Below are 24,841 nucleotides of genomic sequence, written 5' to 3'. Positions count from 1 at the left end.
AATTGTAAGCAGACCAGTGTAATTCTGAGTTGATTTTATAAGTAAATGATATTGTATATGTTTATGTATTTTATAATACGTGTTTTAAATATTAAGCTTTCTTTATGTTACACTCCACCTTATTTAAGTTTAGGAACGGATGCTGAATTGCTCACTGCCTTCATATTAAATATGAACTGTTAAGAAGATATTACTTTAGCCTATTTCTTAATATTTACATAATGTCACATTCCTCGAGTAGAAGGTTAAATTGTGATGAATTTTCTAAATTCCTATGTTTTCTTCTAGGATTTTTTCACTTCTATCTATATGTGGAATTTATCTATACATATTTTTTTCCGCCCTCCTTGTAAGGATGATTTCCTTTTCTAGAAGGACTTATATTCTAATAGTTAAAAAAATTAACTAAAATATTTACCTTGGTAAATTCTTTTTTGCTTTTTTTTTAACATTTATTTTAAGTGTGTTTTTCCAGGACCCATCAGCTCCATATCAAGTAGTTGTTTCAATCTAGTTGTGGAGGGCACAGCTCACAGTGGCCCACGTGGGGATCGAACCACCAACCTTGTTGTTAAGAGCACCGCGCTCTAACCAACTGAGCTAACTGGCTGCCCCTACCTTGATAAATTCTATCTTGCTGTTCCATTTGGCTTGTATTCTAGGTAGGAGCATGTCAATAAGTTTGCCTATCATTCTTTGAATGTGAAATGGGGCATCTTAAGAAAATTCTGTCTTGATGAGGGTATTTATATGAATAAACAGAAAATGCTACTTTGAGGGAATATGTGCATTCATATGGTCACTGCAGCATTATTTACAATAGCCGAGATGTGGGGGCAGCCTGGGTATCTGTCCTTGGATGAATGCATAAAGTGGAGGTGGTACATGTATACAATGGAATATGGCTCAGCTAGGGAAGGGAATAGGTTCTTGCCATTTTTGACAGCATGGATGGACCTGGAGGGAATTGTGCTGCATGGAGGATGTGAGACCAAGAAAGAGAGATGCAATGTGATTTTGCTTGTATGTGGAACCTAACGAACAAAGTAAACAAAGCAGAAACAAACTCATAAAAAAAGAAAAAGAAAATAAAAAAGAAATGTAATAGGAAAAGAGCAGAAAAAAGAAAAATGACACAGTGAAGCAGAGAAACTAATGAGCTAAATAAGCATAAAATAAGGACCAGGCAAGTGAATGGAAGGAACCTGGCAACTATCGCCTATTCCCAGGCATGCATCCTACAAGCACGGCTGACTTCACAGTTATGGGATCAATAGACTTGCAAAGCTTTCTGCACTCAGGAGTCCTGGTGTTTAATGGATTCTCTGTTGGTGCTGTCTTGAAGTTATTAGTAATTTTATATTTGGACATGTGGTTTGTAAGTGAAGTTTCAGGACAACTGATCGCGAGCCAAGGGCGAAGAGCCCCTGCATAGATGCCATCCTGCCTCTTGCCTTCCACCATCTCCATCCCACTCCAGAATGGGCTCTTAACTGGCAGCTCTCCCACTCCTGGGCACAGGTCATGATGAGAATTAGGGCACAAGAACCACAGGGACCGCGTCACAGGGCTGGCCCGAGGCCTCAGTGAGGCACTATGCTCACCCCGATTGTACCCCCATGCTTGAGGAATATGACATTAAATGAGAAATAAAAAACTCCATGAAAATTCAAGAGAGACCGCAGTAGAAAATGACTTTTCCTCCCTTTCAAACATCAAGTCCCAGTTTTATTTTATACTCGGCCCTAAAAATTATGTATCTTGTCATCAGTACGTGAGTACTTTATTGCCGCAGAACTACACTTTCCCTTGTACCCACAAACCTCTTCTCCTCCGCCTAAAACTTGCAATATCAAATTAAAAAGTCCAGGAAAACCTGAGAATTTAAAAAAGTTTAGTTAAGAGAAACGGGAGGCAAGTTCTTTTAGAATCAGGCATTACTCTATGCCCCATATCTGAAAAGTGGGGAAAGCAACTACTTGTAAAATAGCTATCAGGTGTTTTATTTTTAACACACCATCTTGCTCACTTTAGTTTCCCCACACATACAGTGTGCATAAGACTGAAAGCTGTGATGTCCTCTGCCAAACCTTATTCAAATTCCAATTCTGCCACTTGCTAAGTGGGTGACTCAAGTTACCTAACCTTTCATAGTGAATTTCACTCTTCTATAAAATGATTATAATAATGAATTTGCAGTGTTGTTCTGATTGAATGGTTTACCATGAAACAGACACAGAGTATAATGCTTAGCATGGAGTACAGACATACATCTATAAAAAAAAATACATATATAATTTAAGGAGTATTTTATATTTTTAATATTTCAATGAATACGGGTAAACTCATTTGTGTCAAATACAAAGAACCCATAATTTTAGTTGAAATGATCAAAAGTTATTATAGTGTTTCAAAGGCTGTGTCCACCGAATCTCGATGGGCCCATCAATGGTCATTATGTACAATATTTGAAATGGCAAAGAGTGTTTTTCAGTGGCAAGCCTAAAGTTGATTTAAACGCTTTGGTACCCCTGAGCCCCAAGCAAAGTGTTTAGTCTTTCACATGCCCCCAATTCTTTTTCTTAGATATTGAGAATTTTCTTGATTGCTTTGACATGTGAGAGTGCAGCTGTATAATAGAATGAGAGTGGTGATTAATGTGTATGATAATCCACAATTAGCAAAAGCACGAATACAGGTTTATCTTTTTCATTTCTATTATGCAGTAAACAGTATTTGTTAAATTACAATAGTTTAAAATATAATAAAATTAAATTCCAAAAATAAATAAGTCATAATTTTTTTTTAGTGTGTTTTTCCAGGACCCGTCAGCTCCAAGTCAAGTATAGTAGTTGTTTCAATCTAGTTGTGGAGGGTGCAGCTCACAGTGGCCTATGTGGGTATTGAATCGTCAACTTTGGTATTATAAGCACCTCACTCTAACCCACTGAGCTACCCAGCTGGCCCAAGTCATAATTTCTTAAGAAAAAAAAATTATGGGCGGCTGGTTAGCTTAGTTGGTTAGAGCGTGGTGCTCTTAACAACAAGGTTGCCGGTTCAATCCCAGCATGGGCCACTGTGAGCTGTGGCCTCCACAACTAGATTGGAACAACTACTTGACTTGGAGCTGATGGTTCCTGGAAAAATACACTTAAATACATTTAAAGTTAAAAAAAGAAAAAAAAGAGAAGAGAAAAAAAATTGTCTTGACTATAACCTGTTTCAGCCCTTTTCCCTACTTTACTTTTATTCAATGTAGAGAAGTGAAAATATACAGAACTATATACAGAAAATTCCTGACCGTTGATAGGTAATATTAATATTTTTCTACATAAACTAACATTTTAATAATAATTAATTTTCAAATGTCATTGAAGACCCATTAAAAATATATCCAATGGTTTCATTATTATTCAATAAAAACATTTTCCTAGAACTAAGAGCTCTTTCTAAGACAGCAGAGGTGTTTTAAGACTTGAAATAAATGAAATTGCCCGATTTGATTTTCAAGATTGATAGAACTGGATGGATACAGATGGTAAAGTAAGGTAAACTAAAAGTTTTAAAAAGTCACACTATTTTCTTAATATCTATGATCTCATTTACCTGCAAGGCTTAAAATATTGAACTCTCTTGAGTGCAATTTGTTGCAAATTTTAAAATAATTGTTAAAAATTTGAATATTCTCCCAGTAAATGTTCAATCACTTTATTTGTCCACAGGGAGATGAAGAAGGGGACAAGGGCTAGACATGAGGAACCTAATTAGAAAGACTGAGGAAACAGACAGGGTAGAAGATTTGATAGTAGAATTTCAAGAGTTCAGGTTTTTGAAGATGGGGAATCTGGAATTATGCCAAGTTCTAGATAAGAGCCTTCCTGCACAAGTAATGAGAGCAATAACGAAGAAAAAGCACTGAAGAACATGAGAGAAGCCCAAGAAAAGGAACAAAATTTAGTTTGACTCTGAACCCAATCCAGCCTGATCACAGATATTCTATTAATATTAACAAAGCAATTCAGGTAAAATGTACTAGGAAGCAATGATGATGAACCACTTTTTGGCTAAAATTCATCTGGACAGATTTATAAAATTTCAATATCTAGAAATAGCATTGGTTTCAAAGACTACAGTCATAATCAGTGGAGAGGAGTGATATGCAAAAAAGTGATTTCAGCTCTTTAAGCTATCATTGACAGGCTTTACTGACAGTGATGAGTCAGGCTGTGCACTTCCAATCCCACAGTAAGAACCTGTAGCTGTCTCTTATACAGGACCAATCAAAGAAACAGGTGTAGTGCAAAATAGAGGTGATCACTATTAATCTGTCTTACTAGGTAAAAGGAAAATAATTACTTGAAAAAAAGCTCAAGCAAACTCTTTTCCCTTACAAAAGGGTTGTTGCATGATTTTCCCCAGGTCTTCTACCTAATTTAAGTATCCCTTGATTGACTTCACACCATGGTCATGTGATTCTTTTCATGGCTATAAACATAGTCTGCACACCTAAATGCAAATATTTCTGACAATTTTGGAATATTAATGTAACTTTATACATACTGCAACTAAGAAGCAGTATGCATAAAACTGATGATAAATTTGGCACAGTTTCCTCACAAAAACTACGTATGAAATACAAATGGGAAAAAAGAAACATGAAGTTCCTCAACTTTCTACCAACCAGTTTGATAACCTAGACTCGTTGCATTGAATAATCATGTACTCTTATCTGTCAGCAAACATACCACAATGAAGTATCTAATTGAAGACTTTCAACAAAATAATTTATTTAAGGCTAGTTCTGTACCTTTTTGGAAGGATGTCGATAATCACTTAAATTAATGCTATCGATATATACACCAGGTGGAACAGTACATAAAACAGGATGTTAAGACAATCATATTTAAGGGCTTCAACCTAAGAATATAGCAATGGAGCTTTCAGAATCAAAAGCCACCCAGGTACATACCACAGTGCTTCCATTATTCATGTTGTGAATGTCTCTGTGGGGATGGGCACAGAAGTCTAGGCAAGCAGTGACCCCAGAGAAAGGACGACCTTCTTTACTGCCAAGCCGACATTCTCGGGCAACGTGTTCATATTCCACCTAAAAAATAATGTATGACATGCCGTTTAAGAGACAGAATCACGTCCAGCAAAGACTAAAACTCATTTGCTGACAAAGTTCTTAAATCAGTTACTCTTTATAATTTCAGAAATTTCTGAGACTACAGTGTATGACTGCATTGACTATGTAGTTTAGCAACATTATGGTAGAGTTTGAGAATCCATGGGTAAAATGAAAATCACCGACTGGGGGCAGGTAGGGTGAAGACCCTAATACTCGCTCGTGGTGGATAAACAGGTAGAGTAGCCTATGTCATTGCACCAGAAAGAAAGACTAATCATTAATCATGTATGTAGAGTTTTTAATGTGTATAAAAAGTAGATACACATACATATTCACAAACCAGTAATAAAGTGAATTTATGAAAATTTTAAGTAAAAAGCTAAATTTAACATAGAGCATGTTATTCATAATACAATTAAAGATTTAAAAAAATATGGACCTCTGGTTATGTTTAAAATTAAAAAAATATTTACACTTACTTTCTACTTTTTCTGATATGTGATTTGCAAATATTCTCTCCCATTCTGTGGTTGTCTCTTATTTTAATTTGTCCCCCCCAGCTTAATTAAGCTATTACTGACATATAATATATGTAAGTTTAAGGTATACAATGTGATGATTAGATACATGTATGTATTGCAAAATGATTACCACAATAACGTTAGTTAACATCTCAATCCTTTCACATAATTACAATTATTCTGTGTGTGTAGTGATACCATTTAAAAACGCTTACAAACTTTTAAGTATATAATACAGTATTGTTAATTCACGTGTGCAATAGATCCCCAGATTTTATTTATTTTATAACTAGGAGTTTGTACACAGGGACCAACATCCCCTCCCCCCATTTACTTTCTTGATGATGTCCTTTTGAAGCACAAAATGTTTAGATTTTGATGACCTATTTTTTCTTAATTTCACTTTTAGATTGTCTATTGCTAGTGTACAGAAATACAGTGATTTTTGCATATTGATCTTATATCCAGAAACCTTGCTAAACTCATTAGTTCTAATAGAGTGTGAGTGTGTGTGTGTGTGTGTGTGTGTGTGTGTGTGTGTGTGTGTGTCAGTATTTTCTACATACAAGATCACACCATTGGCAAGTAGAGATGCTTTTATCTCTTCTTTTTTAGTCTGGATTTCATTTACTTGTTTAATTATCCTGACTAGAATCTCTAGTATGTTTAATAGAAGTGGCAAGAGTAAACATTGTTATTTTGTTCCAGATATTAGGCAAAAAGCTCTTAGTCTTTTATAATTAATTATGATGTTAGTGCTGAGGTTTTCATAGATGTCCTTTATTAGGCTGAAGCAATTCCCTTCTGTTATTAGTTTGTTGACTGTTTTTATGATGAAAGTTAGTTGGATTACTCACTGCCTTTTCTCCACCTATAGAGGCATGTGCTTTTCTCAGTTGTTCTATTAATATGGTATATTACATTGATTAATTTTCATGTGTTGAAAAAATCACATATTCCTGCTTTTATAAGTTTTATTTCCAGCAATAATCATAATTCTGTCACTATGGAGTTTTAATTAAAGTACCATAATAACAAGACTTCTAAAAAGTACTAGATAATTTTCAAGTTGTCCAATAAAAATAAATATACATCAAAGTACAAATTGGAAAGTTTTTCTATTAACAATGATTTTGTTTATACAGAAATTTCAACCATGTTTAAGAGTACCATATAAGGTTCTAAAACATACCTGGTTCTGGTAAGCAACTGGAGCATACTGTTTATAAACTGGAGCTAATTGTGTAGCCAAATTCTGTAAATTATCTTCCAGATTTTTTTCCTATAGGAAAAGACAGTCCATAAAAGTTGCTTCCCAATAACATGTAAGATGAGTTTAAGGTGTGACAATGGATCATAAATCATTGCTGATGTGTGCTTGATATACAATAAGTACTTACCCTGATAAAAGAGTCACCATAGCAAACGACAGATTGCTTTTTCAAATTTATACTATTAGTGACTGTTATGCTTTAATTCAGTCTTTTGAAATTAAAATTCTATGTTATAAGCAAATTAGAAATCTAAATGGTGTTAGAGGTAATTTGTAAAACTGCCCATGTTGCTAAAAACGAGAACTATATTTTATATTTTTTCAATGGTACTGGGCACTGGAATTAAATCCAGGTAAGGTTGCTGCCGGTAAGGGGAGATGCCGAAGCAAAGAATTCTGACACAGTGCAACAACTTTCTAAAACGGAGATGGGAGAGTGACACACATAAGGCACATACCATGTATCAGATCCTGTGCTAAGAGCTTCAAATGTTATAAGTGGGCAAATGGCTGTCTAAAACCAGTTTTCTACACCATAAAGGCTACAAATTGAGGAAGATTCAGTAGGACTGTGAGGAACGTAAATACCATTACCAAGAATCTGAAGTACCACTGAGTAGAAACACATAAGACTTTTTCAAAAGAAAAGTGTGATGACAAGAGTCTCTATTAAAAATGTCACTGATGACAGAATGAGGTATGAAGCACAGAAGGAAGACTTTGGAAACAATAGTTGAAAGACGGCTATGATAGTTTTTCAGAAAGGATTATAATCCTAAATCAAGCCAGAGACTTGTAAAAATGATCAGTCACATCTAAGGAAGACAATTGAAGGGGGGAACTGAGAACGAGGATGAAGGAGGAACTTAAGAAGGTTTAAGATTTCTGCCTCATTTGAAATTTGGTGGATGACAAGAACACAGAAAGAAGACTTTCATATGGATCAGTTCACCTCTGGTATGTATCAGATTATTATAAAAGCCAAAGTCACACAGCAATGCAGACACGGGAAGTTAATTCATGAGTGCTTTTAAACAAGCCTCAATCTTGGCAACTTGTAAAGCATCAGGGCTAACCCTTTTGGTTTCCTACTGATTTATGTTAGTGTGTTCATTGAAAAAGAAATTCATGTACATAGGGTCTATATCTAGATTACTCTGTTCCATTTATCTGTCTACTTAGTTATCTTTTACTTAATGTAACTTAACCTAGGCAGAAAAGTCAGGACCCTACTTTAAAAATAATCTGGCTATACTCTGACATTAATTATTCCATTTATTTGGGGAAAACTTTAGAATTATGATTTAAATATCTACTGAAATGATGTTGATTATGTGTTCTAAAACTTAAAATACTTTGTGGTATGGGTTAATTGTGTTTTACTGGTAGTAGAGTATTATGAACCATCCACTGTCACAAATCAGGCTGCATAGTTTGTCATCTTACAAAAAAACCTCATTTATTGGGCGGAAATGTTGAAAGAAGTGGGCAAATAGAAACAAATCAGATAAAGCTTGTATTGTTGACTGCTGGTATCATTTTACAAATAGAAGACTCATTCATATTGTAAAAATCCTGACTTTCTAATTGTTTCATTAGAATAAATGTGTGTGTGTGTGTCAGATTAAAAGGTTTCTTCTCATCAGATCTTTACTGGTTGGGGCTCAAGCCAGTATCTCTCTACTCTTTTTACCCTATACCTGTTCTCTAGGATCATCAAATCAACATCCATGGCCACAATTACCACAGATCACCACCCCTTGAGCTTCAGATTTTTATTATTGAACTGACATCCCACTTGGAATACCCTTGGGAAATCTCCAACCCATTGTGTTCGAAATGAATCTACTATAAACTCTCTGTTACAAACCTGATACTATTTTAGCATACCCTTTGTCAAGAAAAAGCACCACCGTCTATTTTTAAAAATATTTCTAGACCAACCACTGCTCACTATTTTGTCACAACCATAATCCAAGCCACTATTATCCCTTCGCTGGACGATTCTCATAGCTAGCTCATTTTGCTAAACCCACTCTTGCCCAACTCCAATCCATATTCAAAGCAGGCAGAGAGAGTTCTGTAAAAGAGAAGGGTAATTATATCACTCTCCTCCTTAAAACCTTTCAATGATCTTCCAAAATCTTGGGATGGCTTACAAGGATGCTGCATGCACCTCACTTTCCCTTGCCTGCTGTGCTTCATAGGGGCCTTCTGTCAGTTCCTGGAATGAACAATGCTTCTTCCTGTATTATAAGCACTATATATATGTTATTCATTACCAATAATAACCATTAAAAAAACTGATCTCACATTTATTAATTGTATAATAGTATTACTATTTTAGAATAAAAATTTAACAGTCATGTCAATATTACTCATATATTTACATACTAACAGACAATTCATCACATAATATTTGGGAAAAAAAACTTAACTAGTTAATTTTAAGGGAGAACTGACATCACATTATCAAATGTTCTGATCTTTGAACAAGGTATCTTTCCATGATCAGGTATTTTATATACCCTGTACTGAATTTTTATAGTTTTCCCCCTAAAGGTCTAACGCATTCTTGTTAGACTTCTACAGTACTGCAAATGATAGTTCTCCCTCTCTCTTTCTCTCTCTCTCTTTTTCTTTGTTTTATTGCAGTAGAATGGAACTCTAGAAAATGCTAAATCATTTTAATTACCTCTTACAGGGATCACTTATTAAATTCTGAGCATTTTTGAAAAATGTCATATTCATTGTACTACAGATATAGTTGGATTAATTCCTGCTGTTTCATTTTCTGTTTTCTATTTTTCCTATATCCTAAAGGTTTTGTGTATTCCCTTTGCTGATTTATAGATGGATTGTTTTCTTTTTAAAGATTTTCCCACAATTAGTTCAAACCTATAAATTCTATTTCTACTCATCTAAAAAATTTTCAAACATGCACTTTTTCAAATATGTTTTTCTGACATCTAGAGCAGTGTTTTCCAAGCTGTGGGTCATGACTCATTAGTGGGCGATGAAATAAGTTCAGTAGGTCACAACTAGCATTTTAAAAAGAAGTATATTTTTATAAAAAATATTACACTGCATCATACTAACTCTTAACAGTAACCATATTACATATTAACTTTTAATTGTTAAAATATTCTCTTTGTTATATATAATAAGGCTAAGTCTCCTTTCCGAAAGTTTTGTTTTAGTTATTTACTTGTATGTACCTTATGCATAGCGGTTTGTAATATAAAATGTTTTTTATACTTTTGGTCACAGCTCAAAGTTTGAAAAACACTGATCTTAGATTTAATAAGTATCTAAATCCACCCCACTCCAAACAAAGTATAAAACATTACCATACTTAGTTCTTATAGGTGCCCCACCCCTCTCCCATTGCCTACCCACCCCTGAGTTGTTAAGAGTATGGAATTATACTTATAGGTTGTTATTTTTAATTTAAAAGTGTAAGTACTCAACTTATTTAAACTTAACATTAAGGTTGACTAATTTCTTTGCTCACCATGGCCTCGTGTCCCGGACAGATTGCTTCCGGTTTCATATATCTTCTTTCTGGATTACGTCCTTTAGTAATTCTTTCATAGTAGCTCTGTGGGTAGTAAACTTTCTGAGTCTTTGAAATGTTGGCAAATGGTTTTATTTATTTTTCCTACTTTGGTTGGGTATAAAATTCTAGGTTCTTTTAACAATGATTCTCTCTAGGGTTAGGGGAGAAGGAAGAGGGAGCCAGGGACAATTGGAATTTGGGTTGACAGCTGAAGAATTTACCTAATTTATTTAGAATTTTAAACTATTTACATATACATATTTACTGTTTTGTCATTACTTTTTAATATTTAGGGTTTTTTTTTGTTTTTTTTTTTACTATTTAAAAACAGTTTAAAGGAATGTACTTATATAATCATTGTTGAATTCAAAAGTAAAAAGGACACTTACATGTAAGGGAGAGCTTGGATCAATTCTAAATCTTCTAGGGCTTGGGCTTCTACCAAATTTGCAGCCATTGAAATACATACTCCATGAACAGCCAAAAGAGAATGAAGCTCCGCAAGTCTCTGGATCAATTCCTTGACATGTACAGGTACGACTGTAAGATGGTAATTGCAAGGGAATAAACTGATAAACCAGGACAATACCTCAAACAGAAAATTTCAGGTTCATGTAACTTTAGGACTATAGATGGCTAATGAACTGATTTAACACATCTCTTTTATTAATTATTTTATCTAACTGTTATGTTAACAACACAAAGCTAACTGTATGTGAATATAACTAAATTTTTAACTAAAATGTTTGTTCAAGATTGTAAATCCAAATAAATGTTCATACACTATACAGATCTAAAATATCCATACCTTTGTTAGATTGGGAGATATCTGAGGAGGGGCTTGACTTTTATATCCTAGATCTATTCCCTATTAGAAATGAAAACTAGAGCATCTCATAACCTCCTTGGACTTCAGCTCCTCCATCAGTAAAATGACATTGATATAATCCTCCAAGGATTGATAAAGGATAATCTATACTGTGTATGAAATTACTGTCAATTTTAAAGAAAGCCTTTATGAATGTCACGAGAAAAAAAAAAACTGAGCAGAAAGCCTATTTCAGCAACTTGGTAATTTTATCATTTTGGGGCATTTCTAAAGCTCTAAACTGGACTCTATCATAAGGATGACAATGATTAGAAAACACATCCCAAGATATGAAACCAAAGAAGTACCATGCACTCTTGTGGATCCTATTCGCATAATGCTTGAAACTACTAATATTATATATGTAGTACTTCTGTAATGACTTAAAAATACAAACAATATGGAAACTAGATGGAGATGGTGATGAGCATTCAATAGAGTATATAGATACCAAATAATTTTGTTGTACACCTGAAATTTGTATATTATTAGCCAGTATTACCTCAATAAAAATAACAAAATAAAAAACAATAAAAAGCCACATTTAAAAAATAACAGTAAATGAAAAGAATATAGAAATTTAGAGATCAAAACTATTTGTATTTTTTTGTGAAAGTGAGAAGAACGCCAGATATGTAACATAACATTGAATACAAAAAAGAAAGAATACATAAAGGATCATTCAAGATATTATAAAAGAAAAGAAAGAAGTAGTTCAAATATTCTAACTCCCTTTAAATCTTACAAAGATGGAAGATAATGTTTTAAAGGGGCAAAATATTACAATAACTTGATAAGGAAGTGTCACGCACATGGGATCAAAGAAGTCAAACCTGAAAATGCAGAGGAAATCGAAGTTGCCAAACAAAATAGAAAAATCAGTAACTTGCTTATGTCACTGAAATAATACATGGGAAAGACAGAAAAATGGAGTTTAACTATTGACAGTTATTTAAAAATTCAAAACATCGGAAATGTGAAGGATTGTGAGAGCTAAAAGAGCTTCTGCAGAATATCTTAAACAGTCAACATCACTGATAATGGAACAAATTGATTCAAATAGGTCCTAATATTATGGACTGAGTGTAGTATTCCTGCCAATAATTCCTAAACGTAATTGAATCAGGAAGAAATAATTGGACAAAAACCAAAACTGAGCTACAGTCTACAAAAATCAGCCCATTCCCCTTAAGAATGTCAATGCCATGAAAGACGACGAAGGACTGAATAAAAGGATCAGGAGACCAAAAGATAAAACAACTTAATCGAACAATCCTGGGTGGGGAAAGTTACTATAAAGAATATTATTAGGAAATAGATGATATTTGAAAATGAACTGTAGATTAGATAATCTATATTTTTATCAAGCATTTTTTTTTTTTTTTTTTAGGAGGACGCTGTTTACAGTGGCCCATGCTGGGATCGAACAGGCAACCTTGCTTTTATGTATTAGCACCACGCTCCAACAAACTGAGCTAACCGGCCATCCCAATCTAGCATTTTTATCAGTTAAATTTCCTGATTTTGATCATTGTACTGGGGTTATGTAAGAGAAAGTCTTCATTCTTAGGAAATACCCTCTAAAGTATTATTTAGGGGAAAAAGGCATAAAGTGAACTAGTTCACAAATAATCCAGAAAGAAAAAAGAAAACAATCAATAATAATATGTTTGTCTGTATGTGTGGCTTTGTGTATAAGTGCAAATTTAACAAACTTAATTGTGGAATCCAGGTAGGGATATATAAGAGTTCAATGAAGTATTCTTATATCTTTTCAGTGAATATAAACTTTTTTTAAAAAAACAGGCTAGATCTACATTGGGTGAAACAGAATAAAACTTATGTTATTCGATTCTTGGGAAAATTAATTAAGACAATATATGTGTATCCTTTAGAGCAGTGTCTTCATACAAAACATATTATTATTGTGCATTCACATAATAAAATAATTAGCAAACATTAAAAATGATTTACTTGTAGCACTGGAAAAATAAGAAAAATACAATAAAATGATATAAGCATAAAAAAATGCTCTGGAAGTTATACAAATTAATCTTGTGTGTGAATGAGAGAGGGAATAATGTATACTTTTGTTATGCTTTGTACAATGATATTTCTTTAAAAAAAAAGAGAGAGACCCTTCAAATATATGGTGATGGAAGGAGAACTTACTCTCGGTGGTGAATACACAATGTGATATATATATATATGATGTATTACAGAATTGTACACTGAAACCTATGTAACTTTACTAACAATTGTCACCCCAATAAACTTTAATTAAAAAAAAAAGAGCGAGACCTACCTACATGAGGAAAGCTACATAAAACACACTTGAAGGATACACAAGTAAACTTGTACACATGGAAAGAAAATCCATGTTATGGGATAGGAAGATTCAATATCATAAAGATGTCAGTTTATTATAAATTAATGAAATCCCATGGAAATATCATTAGGTTTATCTTAAAGCTACACAATTGATTATGAAGTTTATTTGGAAGCACAAAGAGAAAAAGAATGACAAAGCCTTGAAAAAGAACAAGATTGGCAAGCCAGTCGCATCGAATATGAAAATGTATTATAAAGCTTCTGTAATTTAAAAAAATGTGGTACTAACTACCTGAAAAGCCAGGACAATGATACAGAATTGAAATACAAGAGAGGTCCATTACATATAAAATATTTGTGTACAGTTAAGTAGCATTTCAAATCAAGGAAAAAAGAAGTACTCTTTAGAAAGTAGTGTTGGGATAAATGGGGATAAACGGAAAAAAGTATAGAAAGGGATCTCCTCTTCCCACTACTGACCGGCATAAATTTTAAATACATCAGAGATTTATGTTTTTAACTATTCATGATTCAACAAGTACTAAAAGAAAACATAGGTGAATTATTCTTTAACTTGTGAAAGAAAAAAGGTCCTTAAATACCACTCAAAATTGAGATACAAATAAGGGAAAAATAGTTTCAAAAAAGAAAACTTTTGCAAAAGATGACATAGCAAAAGTAAAAAGACAAATGTCAAACTGGCAAAACCATTTAGAAATTATATCACAATGGGTTTATAGTCCCAATATGTAAAAGTTAATTCTACTAAAGTGAACAATTCTTTAGAAATATGGGCTGGAATAATTAACAGATGATTGACCAAAAACAAACAAAAAGAATGGCAAATAGCTTTTAACCATATGAAAAAAATATTCACAATATGAAAAATGGAAATCAAAAGTAAACTGACAACTAGTTATCACCTATTAAATAGGCAAAAACCTAAGTTTTTGGCAAAACTGTAGGAAAACAGATAGTTGCTTACATGGCTAGAGGAAATGTAAAATGGTAATTTGCTGTGGAAGAGCCTTTCTTTCCTTTATGGAAAAATCCCTCTGCTCCAGGCTCTTGGGGTGAATGGTATCAGGTATCAAAGAAAGAAGCAATAAAAGAATATTCTAACGGAGAATGGTCATAACTCACTATGAAACCAAGTCTCTTTAAAAAAGAAATGTTCATATTTTTTTTTTAGTTGTAGAATATCTAAACTCCTGTTCTCCCATATATGTATTTGCTAATTAACAATTTAACCTTATATAATAGAAGTCTGAATGTCAAAAGAGTACAAAACAGATTTCATTACTTTTCATTGAGAGTGCATCTTCGGTCAGTGGGATGACCATTGTATGACTTTAGATTTTCGGTGAGCTCCATGTACAATTTGTCTGCCATCGGAAGAGGGATGCCATCCCATACCATGATGAGCACCACCATCACAGCTGTTGGACAGTGGTGGCCTGTACGCTGCCGAACCAAACAAAGAACTTTTTCTTCATCGCTGCTTCTTCTTAAAACCTGCAAAAGCAGAATGCATTCATTTACAGAAAACAAGAAATGTAAAGTCAAATACAATGCATATTGCTTTTATAAGCTCGGTATTACTGCATTTTGTTATGTTTTTTAAATTACTATTTCTCAAAGGGTTGAGGCCTAAAAGACCTTCAGTTGTCAAACTAGCTTCCCTCTACACAACTTATCACAGAGCATCCCAGGTAATACTTGACTAACAAACAGGTAGAACAGAAATCTGTGCTATGTGGTTGTTATTTGTGAAAGTAGACCAAAGCAGTCTGTGTTTATTTCACTGTTGATAACAGTTCTGCAAAAAAGACAACAGAGGATCCTGTGGAAAAGAGCCTAACTACCTGCTCTGCTCTCCTATAAATGTCACAACAGGACAAATCCAGCTAGATGAAAATAACCAATATTGAAAATAAACTTGAGCAACGAAACTTAGCATCTGAGGAAAGTTATGGATCTTTCCCTTGAGTGAATGCTTTTACTAAAAAGATTAATCAATATATAAAGCAACGTTCCTGCAATTCCTGTGATTTTTTTCCACGCCATCACCAGGATTTATGATACCCATTATATCATAAGATTAAAGTGGTCCAGCTGACATGGTGAATGCAAAACATAACAATTAATTTTGAATATTTATCCATTTAGCTTACACCACATCACTCCCGTGGAGTGCTACAAAGACTTCAAAAGTATTTAAAATACTGCCCAGTGTTCCTACTGTTAATCAAAAAAATAAATTACATAAAAATGTTAACACAATATGAAATCATCCAATTCTGTTTAAAACTCCCTCCTTATATTACAAATTTACAGAGCAGAGACTGACCGCATTAATCAGTACATAATCAGTAACTGATAAAACTACCCAACCCTGCTACCAAAATGGAGCAACCAATAGCATAATATTCCATTTTTGTTGTCGTAATAATATTATATAAACTTGAGATGAAACTTCTTAAGATGTTAGTTACCCAATATCACTTTCTTCTGTCACTCCAGATGGTTAACAATCATTGCTACCAAGGCATCCCTTGAGTAGAGTTGGTTTTAGGACCTTCCCCCTAAACACAATTATTTACATTAAAATTTTTTTCTATATTTATATGTCCTTTTACAGCCAAATAAGAATACATTTGCTTTCAAATAAGCTTAAATACAAAATGAGATATATTGAATAAAAAAATATTATACCAGATATTTTTCACGTTGTCAAACCAACAACAGTTATATTGATCCATTGTTTGTATGAAAAATGCTATTTATCCACGGTATTTGTGCTTTTTCCAGATTTTTCCACATTTTCTTCAGCGAACAATAGGAAATTAAGCATGCTGAGTCTCTACATTCAGATTTAGGTTCAACAAATTTCTTAAGTATTGTTATGATATGGACATTTGTGTCTACTCAAAATTCACACATTAAAACCTAACTCGCCATGTGATGTTATTAGGAGGTAGAACCTTTGGGAGGTGACTAGGTCATAGGTGGGAAGCACTGATGAGTGGGATTAGTATTCTTATAATAAAAGAGATTCCACAGAACTCCGCAGCTGCTTCAACCATGTGAGGATAAGACAAGAAGAAAGAGAGCCCTTACCCGACCATGCTGGCACCCTTATCTCAGACTTCTAAACCTCACAACTGTGAGAAACACTTTTCTGTTGTTTTTAAGCCACCCAGTCTGGTGGTTTTTTCATAGCAGTCTTAACCAAGTAAGACAAGTATTAAACCTGTGCAAGACGCTGAAAACTGTAAATAAATTATTGAAAGAAATTAAAGGAGACCTAAATACATGGAGAGAGACACCATGTTCATAGAACAGTCATCATTGTAATGATGTCAATTTTCCCTAAATTGATTTCCAGAGTGGACGCAATCCTAATCAAATGCTATCAGTTTATTTTGAGTGAAAATTGACAAACTTGTTTATATGAAAATGCAAAAGACGAAAGAGAGCCAAGAAAAGGAACAAAGACGGAGAAAGTGATTATTAACCAGATGTCAACATCTATTGGAAAGCTATTGTAAGTAAGATAGTTTATTAGTGGTGAGGTGATAGACAAAGAGATTAATGAAATAGAGAATTCAGGAGATCCATATAAATATGGTCACCTGACATACGATAAAGATGACACTGAAGTACAATGCAAAAAGTAGTCCTTTCCATAATGGTACTGTATATATCCATATGGGGGGGAAAAATCAATCTTGACCCCTACCGTACATGAGTAACTTGAGTTATACTGTAGATCTAAAAATGAAAGGTAAAGGGGCCGGCCGGGTGGCTCAGGCAGTTGGAGCTCCGTGCTCCTAACTCCAAAGGCTGCAGGTTCGATTCCCGCATGGGCCAGTGGGCTCTCAACCACAAAGTTGCCAGTTCAACTCCTCCAGTCCCTCAAGGGATGGTGGGCTCCGCCCCCTGCAACTAACAATGGCAACTGGACCTGGAGCTGAGCTGCCGCTCCACAACTAAGATTGAAAGGACAACAACTTGACTTGGAAAAAAGTCCTGGAAGTACACACTGTTCCCCAATAAAGTCCTGTTTCCCCTCCCCAATAAAAATCTTAAAAAAAAAAAAAAAAAAGTGAAAGGTAAAATAGTAAGTTTCTAGAAGAAAGCACCTTCATAACATTGGAGCAGAAAAACAGTTTAAAATAGATTACCAAATTAAATAATTAGAAAGGAACAAATTAAGAAGTAGGGTTATATTAAAATTAAGAACTTCTGTTCATCCAAAACATTAACCAGGAAAAGATTAAGGCAAGCAATACAGTGGGAGAAATATTTGCAATACATATAATTGACAAAATATTCTTAACCAGAATAAAGAACTTCTCCAAATGAGTAATAAAAACACAACGGAACAGGCTCAACTCAAGAGAATATCCAAACAGATGAGGAGCATATGAAAATATGCTCAACATTATTAGTCATCTAGCAAAGTAAAAACAATTTAAAAGCACTATGTTGGTGGGGTTATAAAATGGAGCAACCGCTATGGAAAACAGTGTGGAAGTTGCTCAAAAAATTAAAAATAGAACTACCATATGATCGAGTAATCCCACTTGAGTATATATCCAAAAGAATTAAAAGCAGAGTGTTGAACAGATATTCGCGTGACCATGCTCATAGCATCACTATTCACGATAGCAATAAAGTGGAAGAAACCAAATGTCCATTGATGTAATGGATAAATGAAAGTTGTATATACGCAAAATGGAATATTATTCAGACTTAAAAGGAAGGAAATCCTGTCACATGGATGACCCTTGATGACATAATTCTCAGTGAAATAAGCCAGTCGCAAAAAGACAAATACTGTCTGATTCTACTTATATGAGGTATCTAAAGTAGTCAAATTCATAGAAACAGAAACTGGAATGGTTGTTATCGGGAGCCGGGGTGATGGGAAAATGGGGAATTATTTAATGGGTATAGTTTCTGATTTGTGAGAATAAAGTTCTGAAGATCTATTTCACAACAATGTGAATATACATATAACTAGTGAACTGTACACTTTCTGATTAAAATCTCTTTAAAAATCCATTGTATTGCTATCACTGTTTTATTTAATATTTATGGTATTTATTTATAATATTTGGAGTCAATCATATGCATAGTGTTAAGGTAGAATAGCATTTTGTCCACTTTCACATTAATTAAATTTATTGGGGTGACACTGGTTAGTAAAATTATATTGGTTGCTATCACTCTTAATATTTCTGCATTTCTGTCCTATGTTTAAATCCTGCATTCCACTATTTTCATTCAGTCTATCTTTAAAATTATTTGATTTTTAAAAGAGTTCTGGGTAGATATCAGTATGATGTCTAATCTTATCTCCCTCCTATTAATTTCTAGAGACATAAACAACAAAGCAAGTATCAGGAAAAAGAAATACTGCTGCAACGAAATTTGGAGAAATGAAGACCTTATGTTATCAATTTTGAAAAGTAGCTGATAATTAAAGAACAAAGTTTCAGAAGAGTCTAGTTTGAACCCCAATTTGAAGAGTAGCAGTAAATCTGTTTCTAGAAAAGTCTTTTATTCTTTACAGAAGAGAACTTTCAAAATTCATGGGTAATAATTGTCCCAAGGGAATGGAATAAAACAATGAGGTGATGAGTTCCAATAAATCCTAAAATTATATACATCAAATACACAGAAAGCAGATAGCCCCAGAACCTATCAGTGTCAGCAAATGACACTTGCATTTGTCAAAACTGATCCAACTGAGAAAGAAAACATAATTGACTATCTAATTACTGTTCACTGAATGACAAGTCTTTAAGTCACTTAGGTATTTCACGACTATTTCATTGTAAAGTTTGAATTCTTAAACGGTGGCAAATGACAAATAAATATAAACAAGTGATCATGGATTGGATTCTGAAGCAGGACAAAAATTTGTTATCTTTTTCCATAAAGGATTATGATTGAATATAAAACATACATTTAGATAACAATATGAGCATTGATAATTGTCCTGAGGTTATGTAAGATTTTAATAATTGTATTGTAGTTATTAATGTCCTTGTTTTTATGAAACACACACCAATATATTTAGGGGTATAGGACATCAAGTTTACAAATTACTTACTATCAGAATATCCAGGAAAAAACAGAGAAGGGGGAAAATCAAAGGGGAGAGAAGGAAGGATAAAGATAATGCAAAGCAAATGAAGTAAAAAGTTACATTTGGGAAATGTCAGTCTAGGGTATCAGGAATTCTCTGTAGTATTCTTGCAACTTTTGAGTATGTCTGAAGTTATTTCAAATTAATAAGTTAAAACAATATTTCTGTGGTGCTGGTCCAAGTTTTGTGACATTGTATACTTTTACTCTCCATACAAGTTTGGGACTCAAGAGCACATGGCCCTCAGTAACGGAAGACGAGCTCCAGAACAGTCACTTGTTCACTGGGATCATAGCTCAAGACACACACGACAGGCAGGTCGCTGGATGGAAAGTACCAACTCCAGTAATTTTAAAAACAGGCCTCTGTCAGAAATGATGTCAGAAGAGAAAGAAGCTAATCTTTGCATAACCTAAGGACGAGAAATGGGGGAATTTTTTGTAAAGGAAAATATCTCTTTTCAGTGAAATTCAATCTGTGGGACAATGACTATTCAATAGTATATTAAGGTATAGACAACATCCTAAATAAATTAATGTAATTAATAAGTATGTGCACTTAGATAAAGCAAAATTAGTAGCCAAGTCCAAAACACCACCATAGTTAGGAAGATGACACTTTCTCTAATTATGATATGCTGAAAATTGTTTGTAATCAGCTGGGAAGGTAATTAAGTAATACTGCAAGTGAAATGATACAAACGCAAAATTGAATGCACAGCATCATTTGCACTAGTGGGGAAAATATGAGCAATGCATTTTTCTATTGTAATATTATTGGGGGAAATACAGTAGCCCATCCCTCCTTTATCCACAGTTTTGCTTTCCACAGCTTCAGCTACCTGTGGTCAACCGTGGTCTAAAAATATTAAACATAAAATTCCAGAAGTAAACAATTCATAAGTTTTAAATTTCACATCATTCTGAGAAGCCATGATGAAACCTCATGCCCTCTTGCTCAATCCCGTCTGGGGTGTGAATCATTCCTTTGTCAGCATATCCACACTGCATATGCTCCCCGCCCTTTTAGTCACTTAGTAGCTGTCTCAGTTATCAGATCAACTGTGTACGCATTGCAATGCTTGTGTACTAGTAACCCTTATTTTAGTTAATAATGGCCCCAAAGACCAAGAATAGTGATGTTGGCAATTTGGATATTCGAAAGATAAGCCATAAGTGCTTCCCTAAAATGAAAAAGTACAAATATAGGAAAAACCATAGTACATATAGGATTTGGTACTGTCCATGGTTTCAGGTATCCACTGAGGACTTGGATCAAATCCCTGACGGAAAAGGGGGAACTACTGTATAAGGCATCTGTAAGGAGTTTGTCTGAATAAGGGTGCGAAGTAGGGCCGGACTCTGTATAGAGAGAGTGGGAAGGCTTCAAGGAGGACACCCTCCTTCTTAAAGGACTAAGAAAGAGTTTGCCAACAGTGAAAAAACAGAATAAAGGTAATTCTAAGATTTCTGGAAAACAAGCCTCACAAGGCAAGGATGTTATTTAATGGAATTCCGCCAATTGTATTGACACCAGATGGCTTCTGATTGTAAAACTTACTTTATTAAATTATTATATAGTTGGTTCTATTTCTGGGATCTATAACATAAAGATAATGCTTGCTCCATTTTCAAGATACACCTCAAAGGTTAACACCACCCTAAAGTTCTTCGTGGACCCTCAGCTCCAAATGTAATTCTTGGTTTCCTCCCTGCTCCCTCCATGTGCCATTCTCAAGCAGTCAAGTGGTCCGATTTCATAGCAATTATAGTGCATTGGTAACTGCTTAAGGCGTGGCCATGAGTAAGCTCATGTAAGAAGGCATACTGCAGTTTGGCGGACTGAAGAAGAGGCAAGGAGTGATGAGGGAAAGCTGTGTTACTGAAGCCAAGCAAAGAATAAGCTTCCCAAAAGAGAGAGAGTGTATTACCAAAAGTTGAAACTGCTGAAGAAAGATTGAGGATCTAGAATTTTCTTTTTTCTTTTTTCTTTTTGAAGTTTATTGGGGTGACAATTGTTAGTAAAATTACATAGATTTCAGGTGTACAATTCTGTATTACATCATCTATAAATCCCATTGTGTGTTCACCACCCAGAATCAGTTCTCGTTCCATCACCATATATTTGAAGGATCTAGAATTTTCTTTGGCAATTAAGGTATTGGTGATTGTTTGGAATAGCAATTTCAGAGAAGGGGTGGAAAAAGAAGGCAGATCAGTCTGATGATCATTGGGAAAAGATTTCCTAGACTTTCTAAGATGGAATTCCCTTATCCTGTGTTACAAATTATTCTGCTTCAACAGCCTATTTAAAAACAACTTGGTCTGGATAGGACAAATTCCCCACAGGGAGTTCATAAGGCAGGTTTACACTAGGATCAAAAGCGATAACCTGGGGATTTCCGGGCAAGATGGCGGAGTACAAAATAATATTGAATGTCAACTGTAATTGAAAAAAGGAAAAAAAAGTGATAACCTGGAATAGTCTAAATAACCTCTGGAAGTCTAGCAAGGTTTAGGCTACCTACTACTGAGCATATAAAAACTGAAAGAGAAAAGACTGGTCTGAGAAATAAGATTAGTATTGCAATTTCTGTAACAGTATTTTTATATTCTTAGGGCATAGAAAAAAGAAACTCAAAGACCAAGAGAGGTTGCTACTATAGTAGGCAAACCTGGCTTCTAGTCATAGTATATTTACATAGGCAACAGAAAAACAAAGTATTTAAATAGCTTTCTAGTTTTCACACTTCCAAAAATCACAGAACACTAAATGTATACACTTTCTTGTTTTGTGGTACAAAACAAACTATTCATAATGTTGGTGAACAGTGTGGTAGCATTTAATTGTTTTTCCATTATAATCACTAATTTCCCTACTGGTATACACCGTGTTTCCCCGAAAATAAGACCTAGCCGGACAATCAGCTCTAATGCATCTTTTGGAGCAAAAATTAATATAAGACCTGGTCATTATTTTACTATAATATAAAACAGAGTATAATATAATATAATATAATATAATATAATATAATAGTTTTTACCACACGTGATACTGACCCTTGTCACTCTTCTGCTTAACATGCTTCACCAGCTGTTCATTGAAAGTTCTTAATTGAAAGTTCTAATATCCTCTTAGTTTGGATAAACCCCACATTACTATACATCATTATGTCAGAGAGTAAATGTAAGATGGATTTTTAAATTTGAAAGTAATAGATTTTTAAAATTTAGTTTTAGTTTAACAGAACTTTAATTTTCAGCATGGATACTTTAATTTTAAACTTACTTTTAATTAAATTTAAATCAAACAAAAATGTAAATATAATGAAACATTATAGAAACGTATATATATGTATGTGTATATATTTAAAGCAAATAAAACAGTCCTTGTACAAGGTAACTAGGGTCCTACATCAGCTCTGCAAAAGACTGAGGATGACAGAAGGACTAGTTAAAATCAGAGCTAGGGGCAAAATTGATATTGTGTGGGATAATTAACCAAAGAGATCACTGTTGAGTTTGTCAATAATCATGTGACAAAGTAGAGTTAAATTTTCAACACAAAATGATGGTGGCCAACCAACAAAACAAAGAAAAAATTACCCATTAAGATCATTTAGAGCTAACTACATATTATTAAAAAATGAAATTAAGGGCCGGCCCGGTGGCTCAGGCGGTTACAGCTCCATGCTCCTAACTCCAAAGGCTGCCGGTTGGATTCCCACATGGGCCAGAGGGCTACCAACCACAAGTTTGCTGGTTCAACTCCTCAAGTACCGCAAGGGATGGAGGGCAGCGCCCCCTACAACTATGATTGAACACAGCACCTTGAGCTAAGCTGCCGCTGAGCTCCCGGATGGCTCAGTTGGTTGGAGCGCGTCCTCTCAACCACAAGGTTGCTGGTTCGGCTCCCGCAAGGGATGGTGGGCTGTGCCCCCTGCAACTAGAAAATGGCAACTGGACCTGGAGCTGAGCTGCACCCTCCACGACTAAGACTGAAAGGACAACAACTTGACTTGGAAAAAAGGCCTGGAAGTACACACTGTTCCCCAATAAAGTCCTGTTCCCCTTCCCCAATATAATCTTTTTTTAAAAAAAAGGGAATATTATTTAAAAAAAAAAATGAACTTAAGCCCTTGGGGGCAGTAATAACTAGATGCATGGGTGGGTGATCTGGAATGGTGGTAATGATTTATTTCTTGACCTGGGTGGTGGTTACATGGGTATGTTCACTTTGTAAAACTTCACTGGGTTGGCTGTACATTTATGACATTTGTACTTTGTGTATATTATAGTTGAATCAAGTTTCCTTAAAAAATGAACTCTATAAGCGAGTAAGCTAACATAAAAGTAGTTCTAATGGTATGTTAGTAGACAATAGACTTAAGTGAAGAAAAATATATTTTACAACAAAAAAAGGTAGTGAAAAATATGTCAGTTTAACATCAACTTCTTGGCCATTGCCTAATTATCATCACTGAAGCATAAAATGGTTTTCTCGCATTAGCAAGACAGCACAGGTACCAAACACATAAGCCAGGACCCCAGCTACTCCCTTTATTACGTGACATGGCAATATACAAAGAGGTGTCTGATACGGGCACAGCAATAAGCAGCACCATGGTACAGCCCAAAGACAACTGAGAAAGACAATTGGCAGAATCCTGGAACAGAGGGACAAAAAAAGGAGTCTCTGAAGATTGTATTATTGTATAAATCCAGGCAAGATGGTTTGAATACTTTTGGATACTTCGGCTAGGTTTATACCTCACCCCAAAATCTCTGGTCAACATCAGACCAGAGTATGCAATAAAATATTCACGTGTATATATTCTTTGCCACATCTGTTCTACTGTAATAAACAATCCTACAGAGGGGACTCACCAACTGGTGTCTGGTATGAATTGCTCCGGCACAGGAGCCGACTGGGCAGCCTGTTTGAATTCTTCTCTCTACTCCTGCCATCACCCCCAAGACTCACTGGGGAGAGGAGAGG

At 34.5% G+C, this 24,841-nt stretch overlaps 1 protein-coding gene and 1 non-coding gene across 5 annotated transcripts in view; one reads left to right on the top strand and one right to left on the bottom strand.

Annotated features, from left to right (window-relative positions):
* The window catches only part of TET1 (tet methylcytosine dioxygenase 1), a 119,000-nt gene that overhangs the window by 14,036 nt on the left and 80,123 nt on the right, over nucleotides 1-24,841 (bottom strand). For 3 of the 4 annotated variants that reach the window (XM_033130601.1, XM_033130602.1, XM_033130604.1), the window contains 5 exons: nucleotides 14,987-15,198; nucleotides 10,874-11,024; nucleotides 10,440-10,526; nucleotides 6,845-6,934; nucleotides 4,970-5,107 (listed from right to left, as the gene is read on the bottom strand). In XM_033130601.1, coding sequence (XP_032986492.1) covers nucleotides 4,970-5,107; nucleotides 6,845-6,934; nucleotides 10,440-10,526; nucleotides 10,874-11,024; nucleotides 14,987-15,198 — 678 coding nt within the window. The remainder of the gene's footprint in view (nucleotides 1-4,969; nucleotides 5,108-6,844; nucleotides 6,935-10,439; nucleotides 10,527-10,873; nucleotides 11,025-14,986; nucleotides 15,199-24,841) is intronic. The other variant, XM_033130603.1, reaches the window with a different exon arrangement.
* TRNAK-CUU (transfer RNA lysine (anticodon CUU)) lies at nucleotides 3,003-3,076 on the top strand. The gene has a single exon. It is a non-coding gene; the product is annotated as a tRNA-Lys (tRNA).

Source organism: Rhinolophus ferrumequinum, chromosome 16 (genome assembly GCF_004115265.2).
Source record: "Rhinolophus ferrumequinum isolate MPI-CBG mRhiFer1 chromosome 16, mRhiFer1_v1.p, whole genome shotgun sequence".
Classification (NCBI taxonomy): domain Eukaryota; kingdom Metazoa; phylum Chordata; class Mammalia; order Chiroptera; family Rhinolophidae; genus Rhinolophus; species Rhinolophus ferrumequinum.
This window is presented reverse-complemented; position numbering and strand designations above follow the sequence as displayed.